The sequence below is a fragment of the Malaclemys terrapin genome, chromosome 9, assembly GCF_027887155.1.
Source record: "Malaclemys terrapin pileata isolate rMalTer1 chromosome 9, rMalTer1.hap1, whole genome shotgun sequence".
In the NCBI taxonomy this organism is placed as follows: domain Eukaryota; kingdom Metazoa; phylum Chordata; order Testudines; family Emydidae; genus Malaclemys; species Malaclemys terrapin.
In genome coordinates this window covers 28,304,155-28,317,718 of record NC_071513.1, presented here as the reverse complement: position 1 = coordinate 28,317,718, position 13,564 = coordinate 28,304,155, and the positions used below count along the sequence as shown (strand labels likewise).

At 36.1% G+C, this 13,564-nt stretch overlaps 1 protein-coding gene across 1 annotated transcript in view; it reads left to right on the top strand.

Moving 5' to 3' along the window:
- Window positions 1-13,564, top strand: part of RPS6KA6 (ribosomal protein S6 kinase A6) — an 81,831-nt gene that overhangs the window by 27,166 nt on the left and 41,101 nt on the right. The window contains exons 4-9 of the mRNA XM_054039593.1: window positions 4,594-4,675; window positions 5,561-5,641; window positions 7,450-7,529; window positions 10,273-10,379; window positions 10,671-10,708; window positions 13,200-13,342. Of these exons, the coding sequence (XP_053895568.1) occupies window positions 4,594-4,675; window positions 5,561-5,641; window positions 7,450-7,529; window positions 10,273-10,379; window positions 10,671-10,708; window positions 13,200-13,342 (531 nt within the window). The remainder of the gene's footprint in view (window positions 1-4,593; window positions 4,676-5,560; window positions 5,642-7,449; window positions 7,530-10,272; window positions 10,380-10,670; window positions 10,709-13,199; window positions 13,343-13,564) is intronic.

The following is a 13,564-nucleotide window of genomic DNA, read 5'->3' as shown; positions in this document are numbered from 1 at the left end:
GCGAGTTTTTTGTTATTTGGTTGTATCCATATTCCCTTCACCTGGGGGTCTGGTTCTGCCTTCAGGGGTATGTGGGAAGCTGGGTAGGGGAGGGCACAGTGGGGTCCTGCCCCTGGAGGCCCTGTCTGGGAGTCATAATGGGGGGGCGGTGGCGGGGCACGGATGGGCCAAACTTCAGTGGTGCTCCAGTCCCCTGTGCCAGGTTGCAATGGCTGGAACAGGGAGCTGGGCCCAACCTTGTGGGACAGGAGACTCAGGGGCCACTGCTTTGGGGTGAGTTTTTCATTTTGTGAAAAACCCCAGGCTCTAGTTGTTCTCCTTCAGTGATGGCTGGGTGAGGTCACTTTTTCAAAAGGCAGATTTGAATTCTTATCCAAATAGAGCTTCAAGACCTTAAAACTTTGTACCTGATTTAATTGAAAAATAAATATAAAGATATAGAACTGCTTTTAAAATAATATTTTTGAAGTTAAACTTACTTCTGTTGCACTCGCATTAAAAATGTAAAACTAAGAATTAAAACTTTTTTCAGATGTTCTCATGTGTTAGTTATAAGCACTGCATGAGAAACTTGGCAATGCAGAAAACTATTTAGAGTATATCTCATTTGACTTGGGAAAATTAAAATGGACTAGTTTCACGGGCAAATAACCATACAGTCATTAATTTGGTTGAGTTGTTAGTTCAGTGTTATGCCTATGATATGAAGTCTCTCTATCCTCAAATTCCTGGCAGTTTTTAATCATATTTTGGACTCTGATGCACACATGATAAGGATGTGCCCAGTGTTGATTTAAGGATGAAGTTTCAGTGGGTGAATGAACAGTTAATTCAGCGATGGGACCTGTTGTAGGGTGGGAAGTGAAGCTGTAAGAGGCATGGATTGGGTGTGAGAAGCTCTTACTCTACATCTGTCAATTTCTGGGTTAAAATTACAGGGAAGTGTTGTTAGCCTCTGCAGCCAAAATCTGTGCGAACTTCTAAATCTTGTATTATTGGAAACAGCCAAACCACCATGAAATCATAGATTAAAGGATTGAATAAAGCAGTCTTTCTATAAAATAAAGTAACATATAACTTTTCTTTCTCTCTCCCTGTCCATATTGTGATGTCTTTCTTTCCTTCAGTGGTCTTTAGGTTTTATTGTTTCACTCATATTAATATTCCCTAATGTTCAGTACTACACCTCTACCCCGTTATAATGCGACCTGATATAACACGAATTTGGATAGAACGCGGTAAAGCAGTGTTCCGGGGGGGCTGGGCTGCGCACTTCGGTGGATCAAAGCCGGTTCGATATAATGCGGTTTCACCTATAATGCGGTAAGATTTTTTGGCTCCCGAGGACAGCGTTATATCGAGGTAGAGGTGTACTTACATATCAATATTTTCCTCTATCCTCTCAGTTTTCTTCTGATTAGGTCTCTCTTTTGTTCTGTGGTTCATTGTTTTCTCTCCCCCACTCTCTTCATCCTCGCCATCTCCATTTTCTTTCCTTCTATTTCCCTTCTTTTATTTCTTCCCCCTCTTTGTGGTGTCGTCATTCTGTCTATCAGCCGTCACCTGTATGTGACCTCATGTCTTCCAAAACTGTCTCCTTCACTCTTTGGGTACGTCCAGACTACCCGCCGAATCAGCGGGTAGTAATCGATCTATCGCGGATCGATATATCGCATTCATCTAGACGCGATATATCGATCCCCAAACGCACTCCCGTCGACTCCGGAACTCCGCCAGGGTGAGCGGTGGTAGCGGAGTCGACGGGGGAGCCGCGGCTGTCGATCCCGTTCTGTGAGGACCCGAGGTAAGTCGAAATAAGATACGTCGACTTCAGCGACGCTATTCCCGTCGCTGAAGTTGTGTATCTTACATAGACCTCCCCCCCCCAGTGTAGACCAGCCCTTTCTGGCAGTGGCTGTAAGGAGGTAGGGAGCTGGAAGAAGCAGCAGGGGGAGACAGGCCTAATCTGTGCTGCTGCAGCACATACTGCATGTACTCCTTCCAAGCATTCTATGCCACCTTTCAGGTGGGGGTTCTTTGCCAGTAGACCCATGGTAGGGAGAAGAATGGAAAATGAAGTGGGTGATTGAGGGGGAAGTGAGACGGGGAGGACCTATTTCTCAGATGGCTTTGTGAAATCAAAAGACTCTAGTTCTCCTGAATCTTTGCAATCTTCCATTTACATAATGAATAGATTATTTGATGTGCATTTGCTCATCACTACTTAGATACATGAAAGCTTTGGATGAACAGTTAAGCTATTAAAGCACCACAATAATATGGATAGGAATCAAAATGCATATACATTGTTGGCTTTCTGAAGAAAACTTGAATGGAGCATCCAGAGCGGTTAACAGAGACTGTTGGACTCTGCAGCTAGGTCAACTTGGAGGCTTATAGGGTTTAGTGGGTGGAGGGGCAAAGTAAGGCAGTGGTTGGATGTATGTAGCTGATTAGAGCAAGGGATTTGATTTTTTTTTTTTTTTTTTTTTTTTTTTTTTTGCAGCCTCTGGGCATTCTGATAAGTAAACAGTTTTCAATGTCTAGCCAGATGAATCTCCAGCTTCTGGAGATTTCATTCGTTATTTGCAGATACTTTTCTAAGACTGAAGTGGGAGGAAGACCGCTATGTTGCACTTCCCCTCTATTTGGGTTTTTTTTTCTTTCTTTTTTTATTTAAGCATGGGGTCTTTTTTAATTTTAACCACTATGATTTTGTTGGCAATTGTGTAGGTGTATTGCCTACATTAGTCTAATAGCAAAAAATTATCAAAATACTGCAGTAGTGTTCTCTGACTTCCAACAACAGCAAGGGCTAGTGTGGAAGTCTTTAGGAAATTTTTTTTCCTGCTCTAAAATGCAGTCATTTCATACGAATTTTTTAAAAAATTCCTTGTGCTGTTCAGAGGCGAACACTTGTATTTACTGGTAAACAGCTATAACCGGAGGAAAGAATACCAAACCTCTCATTAGGCATTTGTAGATATATAGCGAGAGAAACTTCACATCTTTTTTTCAACCCATGAAATGTGTTTTATTTTGTTTTTATGCTTTTTATTGTACTGTATTTATCTGAAGTGATTTGAAAGAAAGAATATTAAGTAAAAACATCTTAACTGAATGTTTGGTGGTACATTTCTAATGATAAATTGGATTTGGCGTTTTCTTTTACTATGAAACCTACTTTTATCCTGTCCCATTCCTTGCGGAAAATGAAATATCAGATGTCTGGGGCAGTAAATGAACACTACAAAATTGGAAATGCATAAATTAAAAATTAAAGTAGCTAGCCACATTTTAGGATTAACAATTTAATTCCTTTGCAAACCATTTTTTTCTTCAAATCTGGTTTAAAGTCCATGTACCACTTCTGTTCTGGAGTTAAAAAAACCAAAAACCCTAGAATAGAATCATAGAATATCAGGGTTGGAAGAAGTTCAATCAATAGAAAGGGGTGAAGAAGGATCTTGAATCTTGGAATGGAAAAGATTTTATTTACTAGATTAATTATACGTTTATTTAACCACTTCTAGTTAAAACCATAAAGAGAGTGATAAATTTTTTTGTTTCTAGTGTTGAAAATCTGGACAGAATATAAGAATGAAAAGACTTTTGAGTCTCAGATTTTTGTTAGCATACTCTTAAACCTATGTTTGGACTTTAATGTTATGATAATATAGTAAATGTTTGCTCATTGAAATGTATTAGAAATGGTAATTCAGTAGTTATGCTAGAAGAGCTCGTAGTCATTAGATGTTTGGATAATGGAAATGCACATAATCCATAGCACGTGATTTTTCTAATCACATTTGTTACTCTGCAAGATCATACTCTCCAAATCTAAGCACACTGAGGGGCAAAATGGTAGTAAAACTTCTGTACTTGTCCCACTCCCCTCTCCCCCACACCCACCCTCCAAGGTGGTGGCAAAGCCTTGATCTTAAATGGTGTATTTTCCCACTCCCTTCTTCTCACACTCCAGATTCAGAGACCTTTATGTGAAGCCCTATTTATTTGAGGTTATATAGCATTTGTAGGGAAGGAGACAGAGCTAGGGACACCTGTTTCACATGCTGCCCTTTCCTAATACACTAGTGTAAAATATGCAGGTACATGGCATGTAAGTTAATATTCATTCTGTAAGCATTAATTTAAGCTGATCTCTGTAGAAAAACTGACAAGTGCCGAGAGCACAGGTCTATATCTACTTCAGGAACCTTGGGGGTTTCTACCACCTGCAATCCGGTTACTTGGGGAGGTGAGGGTGCAATTACTTTTGTTGCTCTGCATGCACAGGCGTGTCCTAGTATCTAGTGGTCCTTCCTACACCCAACCAAAAGAAGATCCCATTGTCCCTTATTGGATTTAATAATTGCTTTCTCAAAAAGATGGTGTACTGTGAAAACCTGCTGATTTTTCTTTTCTCCCCCCCCATCATCTTAGTTTTTTCCTATGGAGGCTATGATTTGGTGCATAGTCTGTTCTTTTCCTCATACTAAAACCATGATGTAATAACTTATTGTTCAAACTAGATCAATGTTATATATAACAATTTTTGCAATAATTTGAAATATTAAATATTTTTTGGGTCAGGTATTTCTTGTGAGGAAAATAATTGGTCCTGATGCTGGGCAGCTTTATGCAATGAAAGTATTGAAAAAAGCTTCTCTAAAAGGTAAGTGTGCTTTCTTTATAATGGTCTTGGAAAATACTTTTGTTGTTTCCTGTGTTGAAGCCAGTATTGTAAATATTTTTGTATTAAATAGCCTTCTGTCTTAAACAAGCTGTTCCTTCAGTGAAGTCATAATCCTTTCTTTGACATCAGTTTTTTATTAACCTTTCTGAGGCCATGCCTTAAGAATTATTTCAAACCTGTCCAGATTACTTCAATTTTTTTTTCATATTAACCTTCTGTAAGTCCATTTAGCATTTTTTTATTACAGCAAGAGAATTAGAGCAATAGTTTTCCTGTATTTTTCCTGTATTTTCCATGGTTCTCATTTGGTCAAAACTGTTCATTTGTCAAGTTTTGAGTCAACCCTTCTTTATTGTGGAAAGCAAAGTAAGCCAAATTATAAGGTATTTCTGTCTTTAGAAGACACTTCACTGGACTCTACTCCACTATGGGTTACATTTGGGCATGAAGTGTTACTGGTAGAAAATTCAAAATATGATCTTAATAGACAATACATATTCACAGGAGCAGAATCCAGAAGTTGAAGTTAGCTGAAGCCCTCTTCCCCCACCGCCTTAAAAAAACAAAAAACAAAAAACAACACACCCTATCCAACCTTCCCCAGTTTTTTTTTACAATTTTTGAAAAGAAACTTGCTAGATCACAAAATATAGCTGTATTTGTTGCGGAATTTAGAAAGACTAAAATATATAGAGGTAGGAGGGGATAGTGTAATCTCTCAAAATAAAAATAAATGATTTAAAGGGTAAATAAAGATTATTTTATATTTTTCTGGAAATTTAGAATTTACTATTTACTCCTTCCCATCCTACCTTCACCTTACTGAAATAGAGAATTCTTTATTACTATTCTGCTTTTTTTCAGTACGGGATAGAGTTCGTACGAAGATGGAGAGAGATATATTAGTAGAAGTAAATCATCCATTTATCGTCAAACTGCACTATGGTTGGTATTTTTGTTCTGTTGCCTATATATTTTTGGCAGGATTAGCTGTTAAGGGCATTAGTCATCTCTTTCTTAATAGTTGGAGTGCATTTGCTCTAAAACCTAGCTTTCATTAAGCACGTCAAATGTAATCTTATTCTGCCTTACTTTTGTTAACAGTTATTGTAAACAGATACAGATAATGTGAAAGCTAGGCATAGATGACTAGAATTTCTACCTTCCAATATGTAACTAAGGACAATAAGGAAAACACATTTGCTGGAAAAAAGTGACATTAACAGATAAACATCAATCCAGCCTTTCTGAAGCATTAACCTCTGCAGAATTTAACAAAACCAGTATTCCTGCCTTGATAGGTTTGAATATACCTCACTTATGTAAACATTCCTTTTATAATTACCGAGCATATTTCAGTTTTCACTATTATGGTCTACATCTCATTCTGTGTCAAAGTATCTGCCCAGTCCATTCTGTATTGACAGCCTATGCATGGTGTAGAGGCTTGTCATTTAGGCCTTTTGTCTCTGAGTTTTCTTCTGTAAGATTTGAACACATCTTGAGGTGAATTGCAAACCTCTTAGGGAAATATTTCTCATATGTACGTGCTTATCTGTTCCAATGTAGTTCAGATCAGGATAGTGCTTTTCCCAAGAGGCTAAAGAGTACGTTAAAATGTATCACTAAGTTTAAAATGTAATTACTTGACTTTTAATGGGCAGTGTAAGGGGTTGGAGTAAGAGGCTTCTTGTGCTTCTCCCATTCACTGCACGTATATATGAGCAAGTCACACAGAATCTGATCCCTTGTTTATTTTTCAATCTTATGGCATTGCCACGGGGTCCACTTACTGCTAGTGGCTCCTCCTCATGGCAGTCTTGGGGATTAGCTCTGCCCTCCTCTGGCGGTGTCCCTATCAGTCATCCTTTCTCACCTTGCAGGCCCCTCTTACTCCAGGAACCACAGCCTCCTCTTCATGACTTGGTGATTAATTGGTTGGTTGGGTCTGCCTGGCCTAATTCAACCTTCTCAGAGCCAGTATGAGGAATACAACACCCCATCACAGCCATATAATACTTTAATAATTTTTGAATGCATGTACTAGTATTAAGATCCCCAAAGACTTTCTACAAATTTTGCAAAATGTCCCACAGATTTTTTTCTTTTCCATTTTTAAAACCAATACTTTGCAATAATTTAGGTACAATAACATTCATCCAATATAAAAACTGAGACTGGCACACCAGTGGGTGTGGTGGTGCATGGGTGACTTGTTTGAATTCCTAATCTCTTAATTTTTCAAATTGTTATGTTAGGTCTTAAACAACTTGTGGGCAAATTTTATTATAGTAGAACCTCATTAATTCCCATATCAATAATTAAAAACATAATTATTGTACAAATATTGGGGGTCCCCCCGTGCTTAGCAAAGATGTAGTAGAGCGGCAGTGCTGTAGTGAGATCTCTTGTCACGAAGACTTTGCAGTATATTAGTAATGGTTACCTTTTTCAAACTTCCCTGCACAAAGTATTAACAAAATTAATAAAACTAAATTACATTTCTCAAATAAATGAATATAGTACATCTTGGTGCAGCATTCATGTGGTGTTAATTATTCAGATTAGTTCACAAATTTCAGTAGTTCATATGAAACTGTCATGCCTAATTGAATTACCTTAGTTCAGAAGTAACTGTGCTCTATTACACTAAAATAAGTCATAAAAAAGTATTATAGAGTGCCTGAGTATTGTCTAATTTCACCATTGTCATATAAAACTGTCCATTAAGTTTTGTGATGTTTTAAAATCAGCCTTTCAGACCGAAGGAAAGCTATATTTAATATTGGATTTTCTCAGGGGAGGAGATGTATTCACACGATTATCCAAAGAGGTAAGTACCTACATTTTAACTGAATACAATAGTAAAAATTTTTTCAAAGAAGCACAGAAATTAGAGCTGGAAAATATCATCTTTGTCTAACCCCCTACCAATATGGGGTTGTTCCTTATGCCTTTTTCTCTAATTCTTGACCCATTCGTTTTTAGGAGCTCAGTTGAACTTTCATTTTTTATTTATTTATTTATATTTCCATCCCTTGGGACAATGTTCCATAGCTTAAGAAACATCAGTGTCAGATTTTTATTGATAATTAGTCAAAAATTTCTTTTCTGTACCTCCCCATACCAAATTCTCTAATCTAAAAATGGTCTTGTTGCACAGAGACCTAAATGAGGTAAATCAGGTTTATATAATAAAGAACAGAGGTGTGATTAGAGCCTGATGTCAGTTTTGCTGCCCCTGAGAGTCTGTTGAATCATTTTAGTGTTTAGTTTCTTGAATCTGGAATATTTTTTTCCTAGGTAAAATACTTTTTTAAATTTTGGAGAAATCACAACCTTGATTGACAGCTCACTATTGTTTGTTTGGGGAGAGATGTTAATTGTGCTGCTCTGATGACGTCTTTAAATCTCAGTCTGTGAAATTGCATGCGGACTATGATGATATTTGTAATATTTCAAGCTAAGAAATCTGTTTTTCAAAACTTTTCTGTAAAAATTCTAGGTGTTGAATTAAACTTTTGAAAATATCTTCATAATGAGAGTTTTTAGTGCTTCATAAATTTCACAAGTCAAGATTTTAAATCTGCTTCCATATGATTTCAAGACATTCCTTTTGATGATGTCTAACGGAGGACATTGTCTAAAATTGGGCAAAGTAGCTGGCTGACTGACTTTGATATGAAATAGATTGTCGGTAGTAGTTTCCAATTATTATCTTTAATCTTTAAGAACCAATTAGCTGGATTTTCTCAGTGCATCTGTTTCCTAAAGTCAAGCTACATATTGGGGATGGGGCAGGGAACTAAGTGAGCTTACCTAGTATATGCCATAAAATTACATTGAACTCCTTTTATTAGCTTGCAATATTGATCTCTCAGTATTTCACAACTAAACTCAACATAAATATCCTGAGGCTGTGCTATGAAAATATTGAGAGAGTTGTCTATTTCTAGTAGTCAGCAGACCTGTTAAGAATTAATGAGGCATAAAGCAGGAAAGTGGTCAATCTCTACTTCCATTTGATCTAAGATGTCTCCCTTAAGAAATCTCAGTATAACAGGAAATGACTTCAGGTCTTGTTGTGATACTGCAGCTAGAATTTACTGATCTTCAAAAATAGATACTTAAATGAAGGGTGCAAATCTGGCTGTAAAAATATTGGCTGGGTATCTGAAAAAGGCATAAATCTCTCTTTTGGGAGTAAAGAAATAAGCACTAATTTGGAGGTCACTTATTACTCAAGTTTATATTTGGTTTTCAACAAACTTCAGATTGTTTGTTTGTTTCTAAAGTACCATGATTTTTTTTAAACATTTTATTTTGTATATTAAGACACCTGAGATGTTTTCTATAAAGAAAACACAATAGTTTTAAAAACAACTGTTTTCTATTGCAATAGCACATGGCAATGGAAAGTGAATGACCCATGCTGATTGGGGGGGGGGGGGGGCGGTTCCTAGGGCCACTTGAAACCATCCCACACATGGATTATCAGGCATATCTGAAATTGTTTTTGAATGTTTAGCTGTTGATGAGATATTTAAAGTGTTAATTTGGTCTTTAAAATTCTAATGTATGGGACTTTTTCTACTGCAGTGCAGAAAATGGCTGATATCTATCCAATAAAGCACTTTTACTGCAGCTTTCATTTCAGAAATAAAACAATGCAATTTGTTGACTTTTACCACATTTAATTTGGGGAAAAAATCATATTTAGCTCTTTTACATGAAAAGCTATAGTGATAAGGGAGAGAGGCAGGCAAACTAAAGAAGAAAATTCCTGGATCTCGTTTTTTTCCCCATTGACAAAATACAACTATCAAAATGTAAAGATGTGCTGTTGCTGTTTAACCCAACCTTGTAGCAAAATGTTCAACCCCTCCCATCTTCCCTCCAAAAAAAGGGAGCAGAAAAGGTTTGAATGCATCTCTGTTCATGTATATGATGTGCAGATTCTATCCACTCTTCAACCTCATTCACTTCAGTGAAGTATGAATTTAACTTTAGGAACAGGCAGTTCCTTTTCTAGAAGGAAACTTAATAATAATAAAAAAGTCTTAATAGTGTTAACAGCACTCAATTGAAAACTATAAAATGGGAATATAAAATTTTAAGGTTACAATTACACATCCTGTATATTTTATACTGTTGTAAGCAATAGTATATCAAACTACATGTTAAACTGGAAAAACAGGAATAGGAAATGCTCTGTATAGGGCATTGTGGCTGAATGAACACTGGTAAACCAGCAAGTCAGATACAAAAGTTAACTTTCCTTTAACTATACTATGTTACAGTTGCAATAACATTTATTTTTACTTTAAATTCTGTAAGAGCTGGATTGTGAGGAACACTATAAAATAATGTCAGGGTTAGATCTACAGAAAACTTCATAGTCGATAGTTTATTCTTGCATATCACCTGTATTAAGTGAAATTGTCTCCTGAGAATTTGTGAAATGTAGTAGTTATAAGAAATATTTGAATTTAGAGAAGCAGAAGAACTGTCTGTTTTTAGATTGCAGTATTAGAAACTGACAAGATCTGAAGGTAAATCTATACAGTTCTTATTAGGTTATGTTTACAGAGGAAGATGTGAAATTCTACCTCGCAGAACTGGCCCTTGCTTTGGATCATCTACACAGCTTGGGGATCGTATACAGGGATCTGAAGCCAGAAAAGTAAAGTAAAATTTATTTTATCCACTATTACACGTATTTTGTTTAATTGTTTCTTTGCATTTTCATTATACATCTCTATAATTATATAAAAATGGAGTAAAAGATGTTTTTATAAGCTATATGTATTGGGTTTAATAGTTAAATATATGCATTGATTGAAATATAATGTACAGAGTTATTAAATTAAAGATTGGGAGATTGGTTCAGATCTGTCTTTAGCTACTATGTTTAAAATGTTTTATATAAATATTCCTGTTACGTGTATTGGTGAATGTGAATTTTAATTTTCAGCATTTTGCTTGATGAAGCAGGACATATCAAGTTAACAGGTAGGTAAAATTTAATAGTATAGCTCTTAAATATTTTAATGAAATTAGGTATTTTAGTGTGGAGTTCCATATAATTTCTTGTATAACAATCTTGATTTAACAGTTTTTTAAATTAACTGATATAGCCCTAGATTGTGCAATCTGATCTACATTAGCAGACTATTATGCCTGTGCAGAATCCCATTGAAGTTAGTGTGACTCCACATTTGTGAAATCTGCCCACGTGGATTAGATGGCAGGATTGGAGCCATCGTATTTGTGTTAAACCTAAAACCAAAAACCTGTAAAGATTAATTTCTGTGGGTAAAGTGGTTGTAGAAATTATTTTTAAATATGAAATAGCTTTCAATGTCTATTTTATAAACAAGGTAAATAAATTCAGATGACACTTCATCAATAACAAAATAACCTACTGTTCAGGTTATAGCAAGGTTGATTATAAAATGTCTCTTTATCTGAAGATCAACAGCTAATGCGATTGAGCAAGGTAGAGGTTCAGCAAAGCTGAAATGTCAATATGCTGACTCGGTCTTTTAAGAAAAGAAAGATAAAGATTTAGTGCAGACAACATGTTTTTAAAAAAAAATATAAAATGTGATTTCAGAAATTATAGTCTAATCAGTTTAAAAATAAAGGTGCAGAAAAATTCTGTATTACAAGAAAAAATTATGCTATTTTCTTTTAGAAAACCAACAAGACTTGCATTATAAACATTTGGATACGTTCAAAGTGTTGTGAACTAGTTTATTCTTAAATTATATTACCATATTAAAATTATAATAAAATTACCATTTTGATTATATCATAAACTCCACTATATGCTGTGCTGTATAAATACTAACAGCCATTAGAACCACCTTGTAAGATTAAAAAGAAATTCATTATTTAAACTCTCATCCATTTAGTGCAATGTATGTACACAATAGTTTTACTTGTAATCTTTTATTCTTTCTGATAGAACTTTTAGCCAAATGGGCTTTGCTTAGATCACTGAATTACTGGATATTCATTATTTAAAAGCACAACAGGATGTGTTTTTGTTTCAGACTTGCTTTAGACTCTTAGGCAACATCAGGGATTCAAATCCCTATACAATAATATTGATTTTTGGATACCATTCTCTTGGACTCCTTCAGCTTCTGAGTGGTTTTCTCTTGCTTTCTGCTTCTCTTGAAATGCCAAAAATCTAAATTGAAGGATTTAATTTAGATTAACTGCTCCTTCCAGACCACATTTAAACACCTTAGCCATTTGGGGCTTTCACGGTGCAGGGACTAATGGAAAAGTGGGTTCGGGAGGGTGGGGGGTAGTGAGAAAATCAGGGTTACAAGATTATATTGTTTTGCAGGTTACACAATACTTAAATTCAGTTTCAACTTGGGTCCAAAGGAAAATAACTTGTAATTTGTTGAGGTTTTTCTTTCCCATCAGCATTTGGAAGCTGCTTGTAAGGCAGCTTTTTGAATTAACAAGCACTTACAAAATTCTGTTTTCCTTCTTACAATGGAAAGGAGAACTGAGAGGTATACTTTGGCTAGTTTATGTATATCTGGAGTAGTAAACTCCGGTGTAGACAGTGGTAGGTCAACAGAAGAATTCTTCTTTTGACCTAGCTACTGCCTCTCAGGTAGGTGGATTACCTATTTGCTGATGGGAGAATCTCTCCTGTCAGCGGAGGCAGTGTCTACACTGGCGCGTCTACACTGCAGTGGTGTAACTGTGCCGCTGTAGCATTTTAAGTATAGAAATACCTTAAGTCTGATTTTTACATAAGCTGTTTTCAGTAAGTTAAGGCCATGTCTACACCAGCAGTTATGTCGGCAAGACTTTTGTCGCTCAGTGATGTGAAAAAAAAACACCTCTTTGAGTGACGTAAGTTTTGCTGGTATAAGTGTCCATATGCACAGCGCTGTGTCGGTGGGAGATACTCTTTTACTGACATAACTGCCACCACTCGTTGGGCTGGTTTCATTGTGTTATCTGGAGAGCTCTCTCTCCTCGACATAACGTGACTACACGAGGGCTCTTACAGCAGCACATCTGTATTGGTACAGCTGTGCCGCTGCAAGCTTGAAAGTGTAGACATGGCGTTAGTACTTGGTGTTTTCTAGGATGAAACATTCTTACTTAAATCTAGTTTTTCCATACTATAAAACAGGCAGCAAAGTCTCAGCAAATAAGAAAAATAAAAGCAGAACCTTTCATAATTTTAAGGTTCTAAATATGTAAAGTTTTAAATACCTAATTGCAGATGTACTAAACAACAGTAATGGTCGCTAAGACTTTCAGTTCACTTTCAAATGTTCCTGGCACTGTACAATCGATTGTGTAATGTACTATTTAACTTTCATTCTCCAGCGAGCTTTAGGATAACCATTTCTTTACTCATAAATAGTCTTTGGTTGTTTGAATCCAAAATATAAAATTATTATATAAAATACTGTTTTTAAAGTTCTTTACTAGATATATCTTTGTAATGCTGTTGTTGTAGACTTCGGACTCAGCAAAGAATCAGTAGATCAAGAAAAGAAGGCCTACTCTTTCTGTGGTACTGTAGAATACATGGCACCTGAAGTAGTAAACAGGCGAGGCCACAACCAGAGTGCCGATTGGTGGTCATTTGGTGTTCTTATGGTACTGTATGATTAATTGCATAATGTTGTTTGCAGTCAAATACTCTGCATGCCTTCACAGAGTAATGTTAAATTTATTTAGAATAAACTTGCCTAAGCCGAATTAGGATGACTTTAGGTTAAGGGGAAGACCTGGGAGAAGCTGGTAACTAGATTATACTGAAGGAACAATAGTTTTGAAATAAGTTGAACCTTGACTTGTTTAGACCTCTAAGGAAATGCA